Raw genomic sequence first — 17,585 nt, forward strand, 5'->3', positions numbered from 1 at the left:
ACAATATAGCATACACTGAAACAGTCCCGTTTGTGTTTATGCTTCATAGGCTACTGCAGACTATTAGCCTCAAATCAAGACTGTCATAGATTTCTTATTCGATAAAATACATCTATGACAAATGACTATGCAATGCAGACTAGAACCACTTTCTCAAAAATCACAATGAATCATTTATACAGTGGAACAAATAGATTTAATGCAAAACACAAAGGCTCTCAGTCAACTACAGAAAAAACTAAACTGTACAACTGGTGATTGCTGAAAACACAGCACATCTTGAATTACCTTGTGAGGATGGAGGGAAACGTGTAGAAGTACTGTAGTAGCACTGTGAGCCCTAAACATGCTGAAAAAAACAATTCAGACTTCTACAAGGGAGGCTTTTGTACATCACAATATATCCCCACTCCCCAGTATACTGCTTATATTCTAAAATATGATATAGGCCTACTGTAATCATCAATCATCAATATAAATTAGATTTTGTTTCCTAATTCACTTGAGGGTGTATTATTGCTTTCTGTAGTACAAAACTGTGTCAGCATTAATCAGGGCATTAATAATAAATTGAATAAAGCCCCATCACTGTTTAATTAAAGCCTCTAAAGTACCCTAACTTAAAAAGCAGATGGCACAAAATCACTCATAATGAAACATATGTCACCTTTCAACAACGATAGGCTACTTGAAAAAACATTGCCTGAGGTGGTACCACTAGTATTGATATTGGAAGCATTTGAATACCTGTATGATAGTGTCATCAGTTCTTACACAAGCATGCACGTGCAAACATGAACACACGCACCCGCACACACTTACTACACACGCATGCACGCACGCACAACGCTCCTCCTCGAACGCCCCACCAACAGCCATTAAGACATGTGAATCCCTTGACTCCTTCAAAACCACTCTCAAAGAGCACCTACGGACGGCTGCAATTCGAAACTGGCCCCCGTAAAAAAATATGTGTCTCCCCCCCCACACCCCTTTTCCCCCATACTGTACAAAACACGTTTGTTTCCCTTTTTTACTTTCTTTATGATGATTTCCTGTTTTTATAGAAGTGTATATTTGTACGTCTCTAAATGTTCTGATTAATTGAAAATGCTGGACCCTGTTGTTAACAAGTGTGAGTGCTTAATCATGGTGTGTCCAGACTCCAGAGTAACAGTTTTTGTATTGACCTGTGCTTTCGTTAGAAATGTACCCATTCTACGTACTGTGAAATGAAAAAATCTATCAATCAATCAATCAATACACACACACACACACACACACACACACACACACACACACACACAATGTTTTTGTCTCTCTAATGCTCAACTGGTAAAGAAACTGCATCTGAAAAAGGGCTAGTTGGTGGGCTAGCTGTCCTTAAAATAGAGGACAGACATTTGGACAGACAGTGATACAATCTACAATAGCAGTGATATATTTGGAGTGAAATGTCAGGCCTGACAGGCCATATCAGGTCAAGGAATTGACCTTATTCACACGGTTGCTATTTTGATCTTACATCATCATACGATGTAATGTGAGAACCCCACCCTGTCAGTTTCCCATACCCTGAGTGTGGTGTATATGAGTAAATGGCCGCCGTGTGAATTATGGTCAATAGTTTGCTATCTGCCAAGAAATTGCAGTGATGAGAGGTACGTTCTTCATTCTGATTTATGTATTTTACCCAAGTTCCACTGAAGAACAGAAGTAAAAGGGCAGGCAATGCTCCTTGTAATATCATAAAATAATGTGGATAGCCAGAGGGACGACGTGAAAATGACCACAAAGCAAAATGCAAATGGGTTGGCATACCATTATTAATGGCCTGGTTCATTCCAACGGCAAGCCATTAGATCATAAAAAGAAGACCACATTGACGCACGCCCCGGAGGAACAATTCCAGGGGAACGTCAGTTTAATAAATGAGCATACCTGGCTCATCAATTATTATGATTTTTGCTTTAGAAGAAATAGGATGAGTAAATCTGCCCAATACATTTATAAGTAATCATTCATACAAACCAGTGGAGGTGGTTGTCGAAAGAAAGAAAAAGGTTATGCGTGTGCATGCCGTGTGTGTGCGTGTGTGTAAACGGTACCCAATGCATGGTTATTGAAGTATTGCTTCTTTTGCTCTTCTCCCAGTTGCTTGCATAAATTAAACAAAACTGTAATTTTTGCCTACCTACTGTACATTTTAGGCTATATGGAATTATCTGGTCATTTGTTTGAGAGACATTTGATTTTTGTTCCACAACATTCTGATTTGATTCTACATTCAAGAAAGAAATGTCTGCAGTAGCCATGCATGATTGATGCAGAATATAACTGCATCAAGTAGAACACATATTGCCTGTAGACTGTACTGTATAGATTCAATTCCACTGTAAATCTTGCAAGCGCCTTTCTCTGCCCACATATTATTTACCTAGTTTGGCTATGTAGGACAGTATATGTTAATACCTAATTCATGCTCCATCATATAAATAGCCCATGCCAAAATATCTACAAAAGTCTGTAAAATAACTCATGACGTTGTGAACTCGTGAGCTTGTAGATTGGCAATTTTCAGAATGCGACACTGTCATACGACAAAGCAAAAATCAGGCTTTACTCTGCTTCCCCTCGTGCATCTACAGTAATAGCCGCTGAGTGATTTGAAGGGAGACACTAATTTGTAGGATTTATCACATGAAGTTGGACCCGTTTTTTTATGGAACCTGTGAGGGACCCATGCAGGCAACGGCCATAAATCTCAGTTCATGCCTGAAACCACAAACACATTTGCATCTCTCGTTTCGCTGTGTGAAATTAGCTGTAAAATGTGATGGAATAGACCACAGCCCATTCCACAGCTCACTAGAGGGGGGATGGCCATTTTCAATCTAATGTGAGTACTGGTTTTTCTTCTGAAATGTGCTGGTGGTAATGTTGTAACATTACTCATACAGAAATGCAGTGTCATAGTTTCAGTTTGTTATGGTTGGCATGGTCCACCAGAAGTAAATTACAGATCTGATCAGTACTCTCTCTCTCTCTGTGGGAGATGTGTGCGCACTCTCTCACACACACACACACACACACACACACACACACACACACACACACACACAGTCCATCGTTGTCGTTGTCGTTGCATGTTTTTGGCCAAGGAGCACTGTGATGCTTGGTGTGTTGGTCCGGTCATAAATATAAGGCATATTTCAATATATATAAAGCTCTCAATGGTCTCGCACCTTCCTACCTACATGACTGCCTAAATATGTCTCAAACCGGCCCCTAAGGTCTTCCACTGCTGGCCTGCTCGCTTTGCCTAAAAAAATGGCAACTAAAAAATACGGGGAAGCAGCTTTTTGCTTCTACGGGCCGTCGGCATGGAACAACACTTTGAGCTACATTTATGTATGAAAGGTGCTATATAAATAAAGTTTATTATTATTAATATAAGGCACCCTTGTCTGCCTAGGTCAAAGGATCCTTTGGAGGCAGAAGATGTTGAAGGCCTCTAGACTGTGTATGTGACACACACACACACACACACACACACACACACACACACACACACACACACAAAACTATATGGCTCACAGCCATCCATTATCACCTCACGAAAGACAATAGCAACACATTCCTTCACATCACACATTCAAAAGAAGAAAAACTAACTATAAATGCACCAAATCTCTGTGTGTGTACGTCTGTAATCCATGTAACTCGACGAGAACCGTCCGCCCCACCTATTTCAAATTCAACACACGCGTTCCACACCCCCACAGGGAGTGCACTGCAGTGCCCAGTGTCGTGTCTGTCGGACCCACGGTTGTGCAAAACCGCCCAAAAGGCCTCTTCCCGGGCCAGAGCTGACATCACAAGGTGACTCCAGACTCCATATTTGGGCATGCCTAAATACGGGTTCATCCCACAAACTTTTTTTTTCTCTAAATTTTTATCCCACGATTTTGTAACCCAGTTTTCTTTTCACCCAGTGCCAATTATCTAATGTAATCCTGGGCGCTACACTTCCTCTGCCAACCTGGGGGGGCAGCGGACTGACCTCATGCCTCCTTCTATGCATGAGGAGTCCAAGCTGCTTCTTTTCACCTGACAGAGGGGAATTTTCGTCCCACAAACTTCTGACATCATTCTGACATCTGCACTACATATTTGGGCATGCCTGACAAATAACTCCATATATGGGTATAAAAGGGGATCATCACTTCTGACATCACGATAAGTGCAGTCGCCCACGGTTATCCAGAACCGCCACAAAAGTCCTCTGCCCGGGCTTCTTCCCAGGCTCCCATGGGCACGGGCCCCCGGCACCGCTCTATAGTAAAATAAAAACACACACTTTTCATATGAGGGGGCAAGGGGGTCAGGTTGTACAAATTGTGTATTGTTTCAATTTACAACCTTTACCATTTTTTACAAATAAACAGAAACAGAAACAGCATCAACAACAGAATAAATATGCATGGACATTTTATGTATAAAAACACACATAGCGGCCGACCGACCTGAAAAATTAGCGACGGACACACATAGCGACCGACCGACCCATCAAACCGGCCGGCCGACGTGAAATACGTCGGTCGCTAAAATTGCATTGGACCGACCGGCTGACCTATAAAAGACCGGCCGGCAGGGGGCAGCAACAGACCGTCGGTCGCAAGAAGTGGATTCTGCCCTTGCTGCTAATTTGACTGCCTGTGGAAAATTACAAGCCAATACTAGGTCATGCCACTAGGCGGCACTGACAGGCTTTCTGACAACTGTAATTCAATGTTCCCCTTGGAGTAGGGAAATCTATAGCCCCTCTCGGAACCCTCCATAAAGCTTTTCTGAAATTTGGATGAGTTTTATGTAGGGTCCCTGTTCATAACTATATTTTCGTATGGGAATTCTGGAACGCGGACATAAATATGCTCTCTAAGATCGTATCTGCGGCGTTTGACAGCCTTTTTTTGTTTGAGTTATTCTGAATTCGTGAACTTTAAGTACCTATACATACCGCTGCGAATATCTCCTGTGGCGCGGAAGCCGTTAAGTATTTTTAATCTTTGTTTGACCGATTTGGTCGCTTTATTTCTTCTTGTTTGTTTACCGTTTATTGTACCGCCTCCCGGTGTGCGGTTGGCTTGTGCGGCTACGTCCCTGCCTCTGATCTGCTCTGTCATAGCTATAGCGCCACTAGCGGTCCTGGGTTCGATCCCCGGGACGCTGTGGGGCGTGGGCACTGGCGGCGTGTTCCCTCCTCCGCGTCATCAGTGCCCATACCCGAGGCGGGGGTTGGCGATAGGGCCTTTCTGTGTGGAGTTTGCATGTTCTCCCCATGTCCCCTAGGGTAGATACCCTCACAAAAACATGACATAATCCTGGTCTCTAAAACTACCTCCCCCTGGCCAGCCGGGGCGCCTGATGGAGGGGAAAGGAACTGGTCGGAATAACGTGTCCCTTCCACGCGCTACGTCCGGAATGAATGCATTTCTTTCATGTGGATTCCAAGAGATTCGATTTCCCAAAAGTTGCGTAACTGATCTGACAGTGCCTGTTCCTCTCCGACGCTGATGTGCATCACTTCAATGTCCAAAACTTCAGTTATGATATTTAGCGTGGTGAATTTTTCCTGTGACCGTTTTCCGATATTGGTCTCCGCCAATTAGGACTCCTAATTCCACTGCATCCATCCCTATGATGGGTAGGCTATAGGCTACATCTGCGGGCATTCCTTTTGCTTCCAAGTATACCTCCTATACCTTTCCGTTTGGCGCTTTAATCATAAGAGCTCAACTTGGGTGTTTCCAATAAATGGACATCAAATGCTTTGATTGTTCTAAATCCTTCACTTTCCTGCAGGTAATTCTCTGGGGTGTTTTGGAACCAAACACATACATATTCAACGTTTCTTTACCTATAACTGGCAAAATATCCTCTTTAATGAAACTGCGGGTGCTAGTACCCCGCACTCTTCACAGTGAATGCCCTGCAATTACGCGCGACATGCCTGCCTACCAGAGTCCAGACATACAAAACACCTGGATGCCTTGTTTCCTCAGTGTTTCTCTTCTTAGTTCAACAGTCAGTTCAGTACAGTTCTTGGATTTGTGATTACAGAATATGCATTTTGAATCATCTCTGAAACTCGCAGCATGGAATAATTCCATTGGAATGCAGCTGTCGAGGCAGCGCCGCCGCTGTAGGTTTTCCTTTTTTCCGTTATTTTCTCCCATGTTGCGCTCTGAGCGCTCTCTTGATTCTCTCTCTGGGGGGTCATGCGTTCCTTGCGTAAGATTGGCCGTTCTCTCACGGCTCTGTCCGTGGATATACAGAGTGAACTGTGCCAACTCCTATGCCACCAAAATGTGGAACGCCCTACCAATTAAGACATGTGCGAATCCCTTGACTCATTCAAAACCACTCTCAAAGGGCATCTACGGACGGCTGCAATTCGAAACTGGCCCCCGAAAAATCTGAATCCCCCGCCCCCACCCCCTCTTTCCCCTCACTGTATAAGTTTCTTTTCCCTTTTTACCTCCTTTATGCTGAAATCCTGTTCTGTTCTTTGACTATAGAAGTGTCTATTACGTCTCAAATGTTTTGATGAATTGAACATGGTGGACCCTCTTGTAAACAAGTGTAATGCTTAATTGGAAATTCGTAATTCTGTTAATAAACTGTTAATAAATATTTAAATCAATCAAAATCAAAATTTAACAATGATAAATTAATATGATAATAGGCTACCTTATAATCACCAACATGAATTATGTTTGAACATTATTGACTAGAGTATTGGGGCGAGTTGGAAAAGGGGCGTAGGCCTACCTGTTACCCCGTATTTATATGTTGTTTCTCCTTAGTTTATTTGCCGATGAGTTCTCATCTCAGATTATTTTCTTTTCGCAGATAAATAAACCTGTGACTGTGGGACCGAGGCTATCTCAGATTGCGATTCTTGATTGAGGGGACGTCTTGGTGCTGCATGTTCCGAAAAGTATTCTAGCTCTGTTTGTCCAACGTAGGATCCGTACTCATTCAAAACATATTGATGGAAACAAAAGAAGGAAGTCACTGCACAGCGGGTGCAGTATCTCGATCGGGCACAATTTAAGTAAATATTATTCCACTGGATTGTCAGACTGTCAGTTACTTAATGATGGCTAAACTCGTGATGTGATTGACGAAATTATAATACCATGAACGGTGTACTTTAAACGACTGTGGGTCTAATGTCTCTCTGCACACATGCGTGTGTATTTTACACACTTGTTTCATGCTATTATGCCGCTGGTAAGTAGGATACAGTATGCTCACTGTTTGTTCTTCGGCATTTAGCCCTGGGTCTATATAGTCGGCATTCTAATCTAGAGTACTAACTCTGGCAAGAGCATTTTATTGGGGCGTCGATCGGTTTAATAGCGATTCTTTGCCAGATCCTTAGCCATGGTCCATAGCCTTCTACTGCTTCTACGATTCTGCCCTGCAGGGTAGAAGCAGTAGAAGGCTACGGACCAGAGCCAAATAAAGTGTTACAATTAATATAGTCTGGTTGCCCTGTTAGGGCAAAAACACTAATTAGGCTATATTGTAGTATTTTAGAGTGTTAAAAAATTACAAGAAATTTAGCAGGCATTGTCTTGAAATGTATATATGTTGAAAATAATAATAATAATACATTTTATTTATAAGGCGCTTTTCAGGGCACTCAAGGTCGCCGTACAACAAGTTAAAAACAGTTGACACAAAACACAGTTAAAAGCAAAAGCAGACAATGAAATGAGGTGATTGAGTCCATGTTTCTTATATCAGGGGAAGAGGGGGGGAGTTCCAGAGGTGAGGGGCAGAGCAGCTGAAAGCTCTTGACCCATGGTGGACAGACGGGCAGGGAGGACTTTCAGTTTGATGGAGGAGGCAATAAGAAAGAAATGTGTTGTAGGTGGCATCCTGCGCTTTGCATCCTATTATGGAGACCACATGGTGCTACAAAGGTCTCCAGAGAGAGCTGTGTTGTGGGGCTATGGACCTGATGGCGCCCAAGTCACCATCTCTCTGTCAGGACCGGTGACACAGAAACCCCCACCAGTCATGGTGACAAAAGGTGAGCAGTGAGTGAGGGTATAACAAGACTACTCGCCCCGTTTCTGTTTTCCTCCCGGAATTTTCCCCAGTGAGGGGTGGGAGAGGCTGGACAGCAGACGGCTGGACTTTGAATTTCTCTAACTATAAACTTTCATGACAGCAGAACAGCCTAAGTACAAATATAATTCATGAAAAGCTACTACAGTGAAGTCTGTTCACAGAAGTTGTTGTAGGATATGTGGGGATTATCTGACGAGGTACCATTTGAGGGGGCAAAACCTTACATATACTAAATAATACTAAATTGTTTATAGGTTCAATATAAGTCAAATAATATAGCCTTTAAGTTTCCACAGGAGTATCTTTTTATATTTTTCCAAAAAGAATACAAACAGCCAATAGCATATTACAAAGTTATCCCCCTCACTGGGGAAAATTCCGGGAGGAAAAACGGGCAAGCACCGGAGCGAGTAGTCCAGTATTCTGAGTGAGCAGCACCTATCATCAGATCTGTTGCCATTCAAGAAGCCGATGTCAGCAAAATGTTGAACCAAATACTTATGTTCAGTGGTTGATACAATGTGGGTATTGCAATTGTATTCAGCATACACCAGCACATCAAAAAACGTTAAATGATTAGCAGAACAAAAATACTGTGTCCATCTTAAACTAGCCCATTTGGAACCTCACAGCAGAGGTTGAGGTTCCAAAAAAGCCTGGCTATAAACACCAATTAAGAGAAAACTATTTGTCATTTGCATCATGATTAAATTAATATTTGTTTTACCAGCTGATAATGCTGTCATGGTTACATTTCATGCAGGCCTGTGAAATCGAAGTCTAGTTTCAAACCAGTAGCTAAAAATGTAGCTGTGCTTTTTGACAGGTCAAGAAGATAATGCAGCATGTATTGCAGTGTCAGGACCATAATATTAAAACAATATTGTTTTGCTTTGTTTTGCTTTGCTTTATATATTCCAGAACTAGCCTGGAATACAGACAGACTTGTTTTCTTCTTTTGCTTGTCAAAAGAATGTCTGGAGCAAGTTAGTCAGGATTCCAGTCTAATCCCCTGTGTTGCAGGCTAATTAGACCCTGTTTCATGTACTGTATTACTGTATGTTTCAATAAACACATGACATGGCTGATCTCTATAGTTGGAAATGATGACTGCTTTTGGCTGATGAGTGGATTTCTGGTTAATTGCATTCACAACACATGTAGGCATATGGCGACTCACCCTCGGCCCTGTTGAAGCTGGGGGTCCCTACAATGTGACAGCAGCTCTTAAGGACACCACAGTCACACTGGCTGATGTTTTGTTTGGAGATGTCTGGCTCTGTGGAGGTCAAAGCAACATGGCATTTGAAACATCACAGGTAGGCCTAGTTTGGTTAACACCAAGTGATGACAAACCGAAATGAGCAGAAAAAATTGGAACTGGAGCGATATCAAATTGAAGCTGATAAATGGGTACTCTCTCCTGATTTGTTGAAAATGTACAACCCACCTGGAAACGTATTTTCTGTTTACGGAAGAGCTGGAGAGTTGGGGGGATCTGAGGTTGAGAGTTTTGGACAAGCTCAAATTTAGAACAAATGTAAAGTGGGAGACTACCAAGAATGGCTTTATAAGTGAGAATATAATATGTAGTAACCTGCGAGATGTTAAAGAGTACCAACCCACTATGGCGTACACCGTACAGAGTACAGTGATGGGTCCTATAGGGGGAGTTGGTTATGAACCTCAATGCAGCATGAAACAAGGGGTCAAGTTTGCTCAGAGTTGAGGAAACGTATGCCAAAACAATGGTGACGCAAGCCTATTATGAAAGCTTATCCTGTATAAAAATTGGCTAATGGGAGTGCCAGTGTCACTCTGACTCAAAAGTCAGCCTTGTGAATTTTGAAGCCGTATGATGCAAAATTGGGCTTGGCGTGTCACAAGTCTTTGTCCAAGACCAGAAGAACATTCAGGTCCTCCATCCTGGACTCTGTCAATCCAATCACAATCTGGGAGACACAATTGCTATTTTCCCATAAACAGGACAGTGGTTGAGACTACAACTGAATTAAACCTCTTCAAAATCTTTGGAGTTGTTTCTTGCCTGAGGTTCTAAGGACAGGGGTGTAATTTGTTTTAAATGTGGTCTTGAAAGGCTGGTACTGTATCAGTGATTAAGGGCTAGAGTTATAATTGAAGTTGAAGAAGTCAGAAGTTGAATCAAGATTCAGATGTTCCTTCATGTTGCTTGTTTGACTTTGAATTTAATATCAAGATAAAGTTAAATTTAAATGAATTATAATTAATCTACGATAACTCTTCTGGCATTCATAGTTCACAATGACATTTGTTCCTTTAATTCCAATAGATTTTCAATGCATCTGAGGAGTTGGTGCTGGCAGTCAGGTACCCGCATGTTCGGCTCTTTATGGCTGCCTTGGAGTTAAGTACAACAGAACTGACTGACTTGACTCGGGTGGAACTACCATGGTCTGTGCCAACAGCAAGTAAGAGTACAATAAAATGAGCAGTTTCTTTGGTAATGTTTTTAGAGGTTTGGATTAAATTATATGATAACGTGTAATAGTGATTTGTTTAACCTAGTCTTGTCTCTCTCTCTGTCTGTCTGTCTGTCTGTCCGTCTTACATATGTTTATTGATGGGCAGAGATCTTTCCAGGAGATTTGTTCCACTTCTCTGCAGTGTGCTGGTTGTATGGCCGCTACATGTATGACACCCTGAAGTACCCAGTGGGTTTAGTGGAGTCCTGCTGGGGAGGCACACCTGTAGAGGCATGGTCATCTTCCAGAGCTCTGCACCAGTGTGCACTGCTGGAGGATGAAGACAGGTAAGGAGATGGCAATGCTACACTTCAGCCAACCTGTGTAGCATGACATTCATGCTGTGCCGCCCTAGTTGCGACCGCAGTGAGCCACTTACTATGACAGCAAGGGCTGAATGTCTGTGTGTGTGTCTGTGTGTCTGTGTGTGTGTCTGTCCCACTGTTACACCACCCGCCCGCCACCAGAGGGCGCAGCTGTAGCACACACACACACAGGGCGCAGCTGTAGCACACACACACACACACACACACGCACACGCACACGCGCACACACACACACACACACGCACACACAACCACACACACAAGCTGCTTTCGCTTCACGCGTTTGCGCGTCTTACTTGTACTATATTATCTGTATTCTGTACATATTGATTGATTGAATTGGATAATTTATTATTAAGAGTTTGTACAGAGGTAGAGTTATACAATAATGCTAAAAGGATAAAACAGAAATCCCTGAGGGCTTGTCTCCATTGTGGTCCTTTATATTCACACATAAAGACCTACAAGAGAATCAAGAGATGCCTTTGAGGTGCTAGAATACCCTGGCATCATGCATAGTCATGACATTGGGCGAATGCTCCAGCTAGTGTCCCCAGTGCATTCCTACTGACCACCAAGGAGATCCTGCTGCTCAAAAATATTTCTTGTTTACATTTGTTGCCATTTTCCCCCACATGTAATGGAATAATGTTTACTACCAAATAATACATGAAGAAAGAGCATTCCAAAATGTAAAAAAAATCCCCATAAATTAAAATTAAAATGGTTCTTGAAATACTAATGACATTATCTACTTTTATTTATTGTAGAAAGTGCAAATGAAAATCAACCAACACAAACAATACTGCAATATCCATAATGCTTTGCTGTAGCTTCACCCACAATATTCTATGGCTTGGAATCTTTTGACTTGGCTAGGGCAGCTGCCTGCACCTCCCATCATTGTACTGTATTTTATTTCTGTGTACTCTGGCTTATACTGTACAGTACTGTATGTGTAATGCTGCACTTGTCTATAGAGGGTATGCGCATGACATCATCATCAAACCAGGAAGTTATGCAGGAACGCCTACTGAGTGGCGAAAAACTACTTTCTGGCCTCGACAGCCCATACATCCAAACAGAAAAGTCCTATCTGATTGCATTAAACAACGTTAAACAATGTTAAACTCACTTTGCATGTTGCTTTGCCACTCGATTTGCCACTCGATGTGCCATTCACTTTAAGCATGCACATACCCTCTATAGACTGGGCAACATTAACTATGTCAGTGGTGCCTGAAACTGTAGGTCAGGTTCCTGCAGTGATACAGTAAAGGTAGACCAGTATAGCTTATATTTATTGTATGCACTTCATATAATACCCTATAGTACATTAATGGAGATACGGTTGGAACATGGTGAAGTGTTTCCCATGATAGCTAGCTAATAACTAGCTTTGAGGACCGCCCTCAAAGCTAAAATAAAAGACAATTTCTTCAATTAAACTGATAAATATGAACATCACACTGTAGGGGGGCGGCGGTGGCTCGAGTGGCTGGATGGTAACCGCAAGGTTGTCGGCAAAGGTTGTCAGCTCGAACACGGGCTCCCCCAGAGTTAGTGTCGAAGTGTCCTTGAGCAAGACACTGAACCCCTAATTGCTCCTGATGTGCTGGTTGGTGCCTTGCATGGTTTCTGCCGCGTGTATGAATGTGCGTATGAATGGGTGAATGTAATGCACATCTATGTAAAGCGCCTTGGACCAATTTACTGTATACCATATGAGCTTGTGTACGTTTCTGCAGTGTCCATGTCCTGTGAATAGCTTTTCTTTGGTGACTTTGAAAGGTTACTTTACATTAATCACACCTTTTAATTGTGTTGTTGTTCTCCATGAAATGATCTCAGTCCTAAAAGGAACAACTCTGTTCTATGGAATGCAATGGTCCATCCACTTCTCAACATGACTCTCAAGGGTGCCATCTGGTACCAAGGTACTGTATGTCAATTACGGCTTGGTCCACTTCACTTGGCAGAGCACGTTTCCACCTGCCTACAGATTATACAAGTCCATCTTCTGCATTCTGCATTACCCTTTCAGGGTATTTAACTTTAAAATGCTCATGGGGTCATTTTAACATCTTTCTGGGCCCAGTTGCTTGATTCAATCTTTAGATATTTGATATTCATAAATTATTCACGCCCCCTACTATACAAGCCCATTGAACTTCAATTCCCATTTTAAAAACTCATGTCCAATTCAATAGCTTTTTTTTTTAATGAGGTGAACACAAAATCCAGAGTAGATGTTAAAATTACCCAAGAAGTGTTTTCATTTAAAGTGAAATACCCCTTTAATGGAGTATATTCATTTATTTCAGAAACTATAAAAATTGACCCTGGGTCCCTTGGATAATTATTTCTATTGGTCACTGATTGAAAGTGATATATGTTGTTAAAATGATGCCCTAAAAACTGGTTCTGAGAGGCATCCATTGTGCCAAAATAGAAACTAGATCAGCTACCAAAGCAGACCAAGCAATACTGTATGTTTGAACCCCATCTGTTTGTTCTGAGCTTATAGCCCTGCTATGTTGTCCTCACATAAAGGTTAATGTAGTCTGTGTCCTTAGGTGAGGACAACACAAAATATAATCAGGAGAAGTACAGCTGTTCCTTTCCGGCCATGATTGATGACTGGAGGAAGGCTTTCCACGAAGGCTCAGGGGGACAGACAGCATCAGACTTACCCTTTGGTTTTGTCCAGGTTGGTTGGTTTTATTTCAAAATGAGATATTCACCACCAAATTTAAATTACAGTAGCTTTTATCTGGTAGGGCCAGGCAGACATATTGGCCATTATTTTACTTTTTGGACGAAATCGATAGGCAATTATGCAGCCGATGTCTCCCAATTTTTAACCACTGTAGAGGCAGATAAAGGCCTCTATAGAGCCCAAAGCGGCAAATGGAGCAGCGACAGGCCAGAATATCGTAGAAGAAAAATAACTAGTAGAAAAGACACTCAAGTATACTCAGAGTAGTGTTTTAGGTATCCTGATACGTGTTGTTTGGAGTATATGTTTGGTAGACGATGAGAAACCAGCCAGGAAAAATGCCAGATGGAGAGTTGTTTGTCCTTTGAGTCAGCAAATGGCCAACGGATAAACAATTGATATGGAGATTGGAGAGTCACTGAGGAACTATTTAGTCCTGCGAGTACCAATGCAACCTAACTGCATTCTGTCCCCTATGTCCTATGAAAAGGACAAAAGCACAGTCAGGTACACACTTCCAGTAGTAAAGAGGATGGGAAAGGGGGGCCCGGGGCACTAATGGGGGGCTTTGAATGAGAGGAGAAAAGATATATATACACCTTGATGAAATAAATTGGCGTATTGTATCCTGATAGTGATAACCTATGCATAGAAGATTTGAGCATTGTCTGCCTAAGACTGCTTTGTTGTAACCTTTATATGCATGGCATCAAAATATGGCTCAAAACATCAGTTTGACCCTCCCAAATCTGCATCGGACCAAAAAATATGGCATCGATCAGGCTTTATTACCTACTGTAGTCAGTCTGTCATGGAAACGGTTCCTCAACATTCCTTAGTTCCAATCATTGTTTTGTTCCCACAGCTCTCCACCTTCGTAAAAGGCTCCACAGATGAAGGCTTTCCCAACATCCGCTGGCACCAGACTGCAGACTACGGCTTTGCTCCCAATCCACGGATGAAGAAGACATTTATGGCTGTGGCTATGGACTTACCAGATGAAACGTCTCCATATGGCACGTAAGTGGTATTATAAGTATTTAGCTATATATATATAGAATGACTTTGTTCATTCATGTCTATATTTTGAACATGTCACGGACCGCAGAAGTGGGGCCGCTGTCTCATTTGGGGGCGTGAAATTTGTAGTCCCCATGTGTCTCTATATTTTCTTCATTTCATCCAGACATGATACTGCCCTTGTATCAGTATCGATGTCAGTATCATGGTCAGTATAATGTCACAGGGCTGTGACAGGGAACGGTAACATGACGGGGCCTTGACAGCCCTGTGAGAGGGGCCTGACATTCATATACAATTCTACTTGCTTTATTACCGGTACTTTTTTTCTTCCCTGGGAAGTAGGCCAATAATTAATCACATACTAACAGTCCAGTTTAATGTGAAATCGATGATACACTATAAAAAATAAGTTTATATTTTAATTGGGTGTGGGGACATGGGGTGTAACTTAAGAGTCCTGGATATTGGATTGGCGGCACTGGCCCCCTTGAGAAACAGGAATATTTTGTTAATTTAATTGTTTTGTTTTCAAACCCCTGCAAATGAAGAAAAGAACATAATTATGCAATGCATTTCTATTCCAGTATCCATCCCAGAGACAAGCAGGATGTGGCTTACAGACTGATGTTGGGGGCAAGGGCAGTGGCTTATGGGGAAAAGGATGTGGCATTCCAAGGGCCTTTCCCTGAGCAAATCTTGGCCAGCGAGGCATATCTTAACATAACCTTCAACCAGAAAATCTCTGTCACCCCATCCAAAGACATCTTTCAGGTAATGCTCGTAGTGGAAGAGTCACTCTAGGTAGTTCATTGAGTTTTGAACGTGAACATATTTATAACGATACAGTACATGTAAACTTAGTACAAGCTAAATTAGCCCATAATGATCTGTGTCATTTTAGATTTTTGCGTTGGCTATTCAAAAATGGCAGATATAGAGGTGCATGTGTTTGGTTAGACATACCAACAGTCCTGTGTTTGATTGATTGAAAATGTATTTCACAGTATGTAGAATGGGTACAATTTAGACTCTGACTACATTTATAAATATAATATAATTCTACAAAGTGACTTCCCTTTTTTCGACAGATCTGTTGCTCAGTGGCAAGGGCTCCGTGCGGACACCAGTCTGTCTGGCTTCCAGCTCCCATTGTGCACTGGTACCCAACCATCGTGCAGGTGTCCACTAGTATGTGTCAACCTGCTGAGCATGTCGCTGGCCTGCAGTACGCATGGGAAGACTGGCCCTGCGATTTCAAGGCCTGTCCGGTCTACAGCGACAGTGGGGTCTTGCCTGCAGCCCCATTTAGAATCAATCGCTGGCCAGCAGCCGAGGGGTAAAAACTAGACGTCATCATCTGGCCATGGTTTTTACTGAACTTTAACTGCTGAGGCTACAAGAATGACACATTATCCACAAGGGAAATTGTTTTGCTCAGGTTAATGCGTATACATTCAAGACAATAGGCCTACATAAATATAACAATACCATAAAACACCCAGCAAAGTACTAGTAAAATCATTCTAAAATTAATGTTGGTGGTCCTTGACGTGAAAAGGTTTATATTTAATATACTGGCAAAACTACTACTGTTCTACTCAGAATGTGCCATATCCACGTGCCTTGTTGTATTCTTCAGTGTCCTATATTTTAGTCTAGAAGAACCAGGCTGTGTATGTAGAAATACATATACTTAATACTTCAATTAGTAGGTTTTTTATATATTATTTTACAAAACATCAAAGTTGCAGTTGCATTTTCATTTAATGAAAACAAATAGATTTTACGTTAACACGCTTGCTTTTATGTGCACACAGATATCCACCTCATCAATGTCTGCAGTTATATCTGCAGACCAGCGTGTGGATTCTGCAGATCGGTTGCATAATGCATAATTACAAATATTAATTTGAGTATTCCCATTATATCCCATTAAGTCCCCCAGCTTTGTCTGCTGTCATGTCCATACGTTACAACAGAAGAGGCGCATTAATGCAGTGCGTAATGCGCACAAGGCACAGTGGAGGGGGCACGGTGGGACAGTCAGTAGTGCTGTATCCTCTCAGCTGGGTTAGATTCCCGTTGGGGACGCTGTGGTCGTGTTCTCTCCTCCGCATCATCAATGCCCATACCCGAGGCGGGGTTGGCAAAAGGACCCTTCTGTGTGGAGTTTGTATGTTCTCTCCGTGTCCCGTAGGGTAGCCTGGCCAGCCTGATGGAGGGGAAAGGAACTCGTCGGAATAATGTGTTCCTTCCACACGCTACATCCGGCCGGGGAAACTCCCCCGTCAATTCATAATTAACGTTGGAGGCCTTGCTCACAGACTTAAAACTGGTTCTGAACTGAACCGGTTTCCAAAAGGTGGAAAAGGTCTGAGTGTAGCCTACACATTTGTACACAGTTAGACGTGTTATGGTCATTCATGGCTAGCTCTTTGTGTTTCTGGTCATATTTTGTATAGTCCTTGGCAAAAATTGAATTTTGACATAAATGTCCACCACAAGCCAGCATGGCAATGACCCCTGGTTCATAGTGAATTAGTTTTAAGAATAACATATCAGTCCGGGTAGATCCCAAGCTGGAACTGGGGCCATTTAGAGCTCAATTCCCCCCTCTTTCATCCCCAAACATGCAGAAATGATTCAAGTACGTTTGCAAATGGAGTGGGGAGAGCTTGGCTGTGCTGGGGAAAGCAGTGCTGCAGCAAAAACAGCCATTTCTTTCTAATATGGTCTTGTCACAATACTGTAGGCCTACTTCATGAGAAATGATTAATAAATTATGTCCATGCCAGTCTGTATATCTGCGAAATAATTACTTGGTGTGTATGGCGGATTAATTATTTATGTGTACACATGGATTTG

General features: G+C 42.2%; 1 protein-coding gene across 5 annotated transcripts in view; it reads left to right on the forward strand.

The window, feature by feature from the left end:
- The first annotated feature begins 7,070 nt into the window (after positions 1-7,070).
- The window catches only part of siae (sialic acid acetylesterase), a 301,364-nt gene continuing 290,849 nt past the window's right edge, over positions 7,071-17,585 (forward strand). For 2 of the 5 annotated variants that reach the window (XR_014569791.1, XR_014569792.1), the window contains exons 1-10: positions 7,071-7,299; positions 7,946-8,107; positions 9,313-9,467; positions 10,460-10,598; positions 10,759-10,939; positions 12,830-12,915; positions 13,555-13,688; positions 14,563-14,717; positions 15,305-15,491; positions 15,809-16,790. Coding sequence is in view for 3 of the 5 variants with exons in the window: in XM_083774006.1 (XP_083630132.1) it covers positions 7,239-7,299; positions 7,946-8,107; positions 9,313-9,467; positions 10,460-10,598; positions 10,759-10,939; positions 12,830-12,915; positions 13,555-13,688; positions 14,563-14,717; positions 15,305-15,491; positions 15,809-16,060 (1,512 nt within the window). In the remaining 2 variants the exon portion in view is untranslated. Of the gene's footprint in view, positions 7,300-7,945; positions 8,108-9,312; positions 9,468-10,459; positions 10,599-10,758; positions 10,940-12,829; positions 12,916-13,554; positions 13,689-14,562; positions 14,718-15,304; positions 15,492-15,808; positions 17,515-17,585 lie in introns of those variants that run through there. The other 3 variants (XM_083774006.1, XM_083774007.1, XM_083774008.1) reach the window with 3 other exon arrangements.

This window comes from Protomyctophum parallelum (genome assembly GCF_964188405.1).
Source record: "Protomyctophum parallelum genome assembly, chromosome: 9".
Classification (NCBI taxonomy): Eukaryota; Metazoa; Chordata; class Actinopteri; order Myctophiformes; family Myctophidae; genus Protomyctophum; species Protomyctophum parallelum.